This window comes from Homalodisca vitripennis, chromosome 1 (genome assembly GCF_021130785.1).
Source record: "Homalodisca vitripennis isolate AUS2020 chromosome 1, UT_GWSS_2.1, whole genome shotgun sequence".
Lineage (NCBI taxonomy): Eukaryota > Metazoa > Arthropoda > Insecta > Hemiptera > Cicadellidae > Homalodisca > Homalodisca vitripennis.
In genome coordinates, this window is record NC_060207.1 from 21,247,213 (window position 1) to 21,255,295 (window position 8,083).

Sequence of the window (8,083 nt, forward strand, 5' to 3'; positions counted from 1 at the left end):
TGGATAAACACATGTACCTGTAGCAGTATTTTTAAAGTGCTTACTGAGAATTAGTGCGGAAAATTGATGACATAGTTCTTAGATGATTATAACGAAAATTATCGAACTAATGCACAACCAGCAACGAAGTAAGGTATTGTGGTAATGATTCATTGTTGTGAGCCGACTGGCATTTTCTGAGAAAGAGAGATAACATATCAGCCTGATCTGCATTCTTGCTACATTAATAATGTTGACGGTTATTCTTTCCTTTTGAATTATATTTAAACTAGATGTATATTAACAAAATCAATTAGTTGTTAGTATTATCTGTTGTATTACTTACTCCACAATATAGGGTTATCTGTGCAATTAATATCGAAGTTAGGAATCTAAAACCCTTTCTAAACATTTTATTTTATAGACACGTGTTTCCGCACAGACCACAGTTACAAAAATGCTAACAAAAACGTGGAAATTTTAAATATTGAAAGAAAAGGAAACAATTAAATAAAAAGAAGAATACATATTTATGTAAGTCATAGTAAATATCCTCAAAATACTTATGGTAAATATCCATCTGAAAAACAAGACAAGCTCAATTTTTGAACAAAAAATTAAAATATTAAATAGGAAAATCGATTAAAATTACAACTGCGTCCCTATAAATTTAACGTCATTTTAAAGTTTCTATATGAGGTATATATTTTGTTATTTATTTGTTTTAGAGGTTATTTAAATGTAAACTGAAAATGGCTTAGTGTCGAAACAAGTGTCTGTAAAATGAAATGTTTAAAAAGAGTTTTAGTTTCCTGTTTATGTTATTAATTACAAAATGAAACAAATTTATGATGTACAAACAATTTTCACTTGTGGAGCAGTATAACAAACCATGATCCGATAAGAAAATGTTTTGTTTAATACGAGAGCATAAACGTTAATTTTTTTATTTATATATACTATTTACATAGACACAAATTTCAAGGAAATTTTCTTCTGACTACTGTGGAATTATACAATGATGACTGTCACTGCAGCTGGCCCCATAGCCTACCATTTAACTCTGCACGGACTTTTTTTAAAATTCTTTGATATAAAATTAATTATCGAGTGAAACAATGTATTGTACATAATGGTTTTACAATAATTATGTTTATAAACAAAATAACTGAAATTTGATTTAATTGAATAATGGTACATATTGGGTGATCAGATTACTAATACTTATTTTTAACAATTTTTTATGTTATCCAAAGATAACATCAATAATTTATTTATTTGTAATTTCAAAATATACAGTATTCACTTTTCGTTTTTTGTGTATAAAACACTTATTTATTTATTTATTGTAAATAAAACATTTATTTATTTGTAATTTCAAAATATACAGTATTCACTTTTCGTTTTTTGTGTATAAAAACACATGTACACTGTTATTTTCAAATAAAATACAAAGCAAAAAATTATATTACTTAGCATATACTTGTATGTAGTTACATATTACAAACCATAGGTATGTGAGAATGTAAGCATGTATTCCGTCACCTTCAGTTTTATTCTATTCCAGCTATTTATCCCTTCCGAAGCTTTTTTCTCTTTTACTAGATGTCAATTAATCGCTGCCATAATTTTTTTATTTTATCGGTAACTGAGATTGCGTAACGCGCGAATAGTCCACTTCAGCGGCCGGTAAAAAAATCCTATCTAATTGTGAATACGACGTAGTAAGCGTGGAATATGGCCATTAAAATGCTATAATTTATTATTCGTATCAAGTATTAAGTAACGATTATCGAAGTTATGCCATAATCAGTACTAGCAGAGTATGTTTCATCCATCGCAAACCAAGACCCGTTCCCAAAGAAGTGAAATGCGTCACAAAATTATAAATTTGCGAATGCAAGGATTACTATATGAAATCTAATAAAGAAAATAATAAAATAAATAAAGGTTGGTGAAGCGTTGTGTACAGTATTTGTCCTTTAGTTCTCATCATCTTGTGTAACGTAATTGTATTGAATCTCCGATAAGTGTTTTAATTTAAGAACATTACAGGAATCATACACATTCCATAACACTATCTAAAGCAAGTTTTTCTTACCGTAATATGTTGTGTTAATTCATAGTTGTAAGCACAGTTTGCAAAACTATATAAATTTGTAACTCGTCAATTTTGATATGTCAATGGAAGACGATGACAGTTGCTAAATAAGTGCTATCATTAATGTCAACTGCATAGATTACTACACTTGTTTAGCCTTCTCTGAAACAAGCCTAGATTTGCCAAATTACCAGAAACGCCCCCCCCCTCTCCCCGGTCACTTTGGCTGGTTTTGTAAGTCAGTGTATTCTAAACTGAGTATGTAAAAAACATATGTTGTCACTTTTATATTTGGACAACCAGACGGACGTCTAGGAGTAACGCATCAGTAACTACAAATATTGGTAAAAAGAGTAATTACATTTTAGGTTATTTGTTTGAGTGGGTAGCGGGTCCGTAGTATTACAGATTTTAGCAAGTTTAAACGTGGTGGAGAAGCTTTCCCAGGGTGCTTTGACTGGTAGTCTGTATCAAAGAATGCTTCTCCTTCCAAGGTGGCATAACTGGAATTGAGACCACTACTGTCTCAGTGTTATGGTATATCTGTTACGGTTATACTATGGGATCTGGATAGGAAGTGAGTGATCACAATCCGCCATCCTCATTATTCGGAAGACACGCTGTACACCTCGGAGGGTTTGGTATATCTGTTACGGTTATACTATGGGATCTGGATAGGAAGTGAGTGATCACAATCCGCCATCCTCATTATTCGGAAGACACGCTGTACACCTCGGAGGGTTTGGTATATCTGTTACGGTTATACTATGGGATCTGGATAGGAAGTGAGTGATCACAATCCGCCATCCTCATTATTCGGAAGACACGCAGTACACCTCGTAAGGTTTGGTATATCTGTTACGGTTATACTATGGGATCTGGATAGGAAGTGAGTGATCACAATCCGCCGTCCTCATTTTTCGGAAGACACGCAGTATACACCTCGTAGGGTTTGAGTAAATTCAGTTCAGCATCTTGTTCTGATGAAAAATCTAGCTTTTAAACGAGGAGATTAATAATAAACGTAGCAAATTTCAGTGATGCTGTTTAAGTAAATGGTTAGAGTAGCTACCATACAATTGTACCACGACACAGGCCATATATTCTCGTTTCCAAAACGTTTTAATTTTATAGTGTTTTGGTAACACAGTGTTCTATAATTTTGTGCAGAGTCCAAACCATGGGGATGCCAGTCGTAGCTAAAGTTATAGAGTAACGAATTCCTGCTCCCACTGTCACATTCCTTTCCCTTTATTACTCAGTTTTCTTAGATGCCTTCACAGTACTGGCAGCAACATGCATACCTCACAAGACGCGTTAATACATACCTCAAAACAGGTAGACCAATTCTGGATTAACCTAACGCCAAACTACGCTCTAAATTAAACTTCCAAGTAGTTGGAATTCAAAACAAGGTCCCAACTTATTTCAATACGCCTTATCAATAAATTTCTAGAACCAAGTGACACATCGACGAATAGTTTTCTTTATCTTTAAGCAAACGGATGTCCTGTACTGTAACGTTGGATGACTGTGTATGGTATCTGATCGTATATTTTGTGCGCAATAATACTGCTTGTATTCCTTGCAATCTTAAAGAATTGTAATGCATTATTTTCCAATTTCCGACCAATTATATATTCCGAATCGTTTGTTACTGGAACAATAAATGTATTACTGCAGGCTGTAAGTATTGACATTATGATAGGGATGGGTCAAGCATTATAATAATATATGAAAGCTTATATTAAAAATGATCTATTTATAAAGTTCCAGCAGGTGGAAATTTTAAGTTATCGATGTTGATATTTATTAAATAAGTAGACAAAATATCATGGATAATGATTACGTGGATACAATCGGCATCAATGATTATCTAGTTGAAAACATAATCTACATTTAATCATTTTGCACTCTTTATCTATGTCAGTGAGTGTTGAACAAACAACTGATAAGATAAGAAAAGGTTACATATGTTGACAGTTGTGTAATCTATGTTTGAACAAACAATTATACCTTTTACTTTAGATAACACTCATTCCGTTGAGTTCGTAGTTTTGTTAACATTTATAAATGTACCCGGTATTTTTAATGTGGCCTTGGAGGGACTCAAGACCATACTACTATTTATATGAAGATATCACATTTTCTTTATAGTTCCTGTACCAACCGTGTGTACAATTTTAATTTTTAACTTTAGCTCCAGCTTGTAATTCAATTTATAAGACTGCTTTCCATCGTAGTTTAACAAAATTATATAATATTTTTACACAAATGAGGCCCAGTTTCGTTATAACCATCATTAAAGTAGGTTCTGAATTATTTATGCCGTAACAGCCTAGTGTAGCCATATGGTCACAGTGATATGGTACTCACGCATGGAATTGGCTGAAATAATTACTCAAGAGATTGGGAAATTTTTGTTGCTGTCCGTCAGTCTATCTGTACAGTATCTCGAAGAAAGGCATAGACGAGATTTAACATGAACTTCATTTATATTTAGACAACATCCAATTCAGTTCTTCTATTGGATTTGACCGAGCGTTAGCTAAGCATCATTAAGTGGTCTGGCAATATTCTAAAATGGTCTCTTCGTCTGCCTGTCTGTCTTCCGCAGGACATCTTAAGAACCGCATTGAGTCATAATAGACGAACTTTTCTCGTCTGTATCTATCCGCTTGATATCTCGAGAAAAAGTATATCAAATTTAGCATGAAATATCAGTGAAGATTTTTTCACGACACGTTTCGCAGACGTACTTTTCTACCTTGTTTATTATGAATGATAACGTTTTTCTTTCGAGTTGTGTTGTGTCCTGAACAAAACCCATACGGACTTGTTCCGTCGGCTAAACTCAGACTGTATGAATGTAGATATTTCTTTATGGAACAATTCGTTTATTTTTCAACTGACAATAAATTTATTTCTCCAGCCTGTTGTTTGGAGAGCGCTGCTGGCGGGGGCTGGCAGGTGGTGGTAGTGCACTCTGTCGGAGTAAATATTTACTAGTGCCGCGCTTGTGTATTTTGGATCGGCCGTTGAACTGGTCTAGTTGCTCGTGTTTCAAGACTTCCTCCTCCCGTCCTTCCACTCCTCTCCAGTCGGTGATCCCCAGCTATTTTAGTGACTTTTACACCACAATACCCATAAACCAGCCAGGAAGCCATGGGTGTGCGGCGAGCGAGTCTTGCTAGCGAGTAGTCTTCGCTATAATACTCGCTGGGTGTTCTACCACCCTACCAGAGAATGTAATCAGAGACTGTTGGAAACTTCAATGGGATGACCAGTTTCATATCAATGTGGTTTGGGTTCTACATGAAAAGTAGGTAGACTAAGACGAATATTTTGCCCTGCTCTGAAGGATAGCAAGAATGCTATAACAACCGCGTATAATTAAGATAATGAAGGCAGGGAAAGAATATTAAAAATCTAATATATGTATAGGGAATTTAAATTTTAATCAGAATTTATAACTTTGAATAATATTCATATAGTAAGTAAACAGCTTTTACTACATTTCTAACAGTTCGTACAATATGTGATACATAATAACAATTCATTTTTATTATTATATGAATCCAAATTATCTATGGACCTGATTCATATGTATGTTCGAGTATATACGAGTTATAAATTTAACTATTAGTAAATAAAGTTCATACTATTTTTCAAATGTTGTTATGGAGATTTTAAGCATAATTAATTGATTTTCAATAGGTTACTTATTACCCAAAATATTAATTGTTTTGATTCAAATTTCTCTATAAAAATCACAGAATCATGAAGTTTGGTGTCACAGTCATGAATAATTTGAAAATAAATTATAATTTAATAAAAGTAGAATCTATAAAAAAATACTTTTAAGTCTACTAAGATTTTAAGGAAATTTCATTAAATACTATGACTCAGTGGCGTTATAAGTAAATAATTTATTTTACACATTACATATCCAGAATCATTTTAGTATCCAGAATGGCTTGAGGACGTCTCATAATGGCTGTAGCTGCCATGTTTGGGCTCGTGCACATGGATTGGAATGTGGACAGGAACTTTGACAGGGTACGGCACTGGCTTCTCTACGGGATAAGGCACTTTCTTCTCCACGTACACGGGGTAGGGTTTAGGCACTGGGTAGGGAACTGGTTTCTCCACTGGTACCTTCACCGGGTACGGCACCTTCTTCTCGACCGGGTAAGGCACGTGTTTTACAACAGGAACGTGCACGGGGTATGGGCGATCCACTGGCACCTTTACAGGGTAGGGCACGTGTTTCTCTACAGGGTAGGGGATCTTCTTCTCCACGTAGACAGGGTACGGCTTAGGGACGTGCACGGGGTAGGGTCGATCAACTGGGACCTTCACAGGGTACGGGACTTTCTTCACAACTGGGTAGGGCTGAGGTACGTACTCCTTGACTGGGTAAGGCACACGCTTCTCTACAGTGACTGGGTAGGGTTTGGGTACATGTACCGGGTATGGTCTGTCCACAGGAACCTTCACGGGGTATGGAACCTTCTTCTCGACTGTTACTGGGTAGGGCACCGGAACTTCCTTGGTGACGGTGATGGTCTTCACTTCGTGACGGTGGTCATCCTCACCGAAGTCTGCATAACCGCCTCCTCCGAAGTCATGCCTTCCGTAGTCTTGACCTCCGAAGTCGTGACCTCCGAAACCTCCAAGTCCTCGCTTCTCGGGTTGTTTGTCTTCTTCAGCCTTATCCTCAAAATTGTCTACCGCGTGTTTCTCCACCTTCTCCTCAGCTGCAGACAAGGCCGCGAACACTAATACACACACAAGAAGCTTCATCTTGGGATAAAACACTACTGATGATCACCAAGGACTCCTGTCGACTATATACTCCCACCTCTCAACACTACCTTGGCTGTAACAGACGAGATCATCCTCATATGATGTAACATATGTAATTAAGCTGCAGCAGGGTTACGCTGCATGTGTTACGCCATGTTCAGTGTTGCGGTCCGGCATGGAAGAGATATTTCCACTAGTAATTATAATTCATTATGTTCTAATTGTTAAAATTTATCTTGTCTTCATCTTGTTTATTTAGTTTCTATGTACTCCTACTCTTATATCGAGCTAACATATAAACACATCCCAACTTCAACTTAAAAAAAACATTTAAAACACTTAAGAATAAATATAATGAACAATTAAAACAATCTCTACAGTGGTTGGATGGAATAAGTATTTTTAATGCCGTAGATTTCCACCTGAATGGCTGTAATAGATGTTGTAACATGTTCATGGCCATATCCCAATCTATCTAGCTAGGTACATGTAATCTGGAGGTATAGTTTCCAGGCCAGAATTACGGGTAGCCTATGTCACAGGAGCACTCAGTACTTGGGTAGTGTAGTCGCAGTATCATGCCACATTTAGAACTAGATAGAGAGGTAAGATAGTGTTGTGGTTGTGGCCAGGGGAGATAGGTGCCACATGTTGATGGCCACATCCCAATCTAGCTAGGTGCATGTAATCTGGAGGTATATAGTTTCCAGGCCGGAGTTACGGGTAGCCTATGTCACAGGAGCACTCAGTACTTGGGTAGTGTAGTCGCAGTACCATGCCACATTTAGAACTAGATAGAGAGGTAAGATAGTGTTGTGGTTGTGGCCAGGGGAGATAGGTGCCACATGTTGATGGCCACATCCCAATCTAGCTAGGTACATGTAATCAGGAGGTATAGTTTCAGGCCAGAGTTACGGGTAGCCTATGTCACAGGAGCACTCAGTACTTGGGTAGTGTAGTCGCAGTATCATGCCACATTTAGAACTAGATAGAGAGGTAAGATAGTGTTGTGGTTGTGGCCAGGGGAGATAGGTGCCACATGTTGATGGCCACCTCCCAATCTAGCTAGGTACATGTAATCTGGAGGTATAGTTTCTAGTTACGGGTAGCCTATGTCACAGGAGCACTCAGTACTTGGGTAGTGTAGTCGCAGTATCATGCCACATTTATAACTAGATAGAGAGGTAAGATAGT

General features: G+C 36.6%; 1 protein-coding gene across 1 annotated transcript; it reads right to left on the reverse strand.

The window, feature by feature from the left end:
- Positions 1-6,040: 6,040 nt before the first annotated feature.
- Positions 6,041-6,886, reverse strand: LOC124354636 (tetra-peptide repeat homeobox protein 1-like). Its single transcript, XM_046805293.1, has one exon. The coding sequence runs from the start codon at positions 6,884-6,886 to the stop codon at positions 6,041-6,043; it is 846 nt and encodes a 281-aa protein (XP_046661249.1).
- Between the last annotated feature and the right edge of the window lie 1,197 nt (positions 6,887-8,083).

Excerpts from the sequence above, each read along its gene's own strand:
- LOC124354636 (XM_046805293.1), bottom strand. The coding sequence starts at position 6,886 with ATGAAGCTTCTTGTGTGTGTATTAGTGTTCGCGGCCTTGTCTGCAGCT.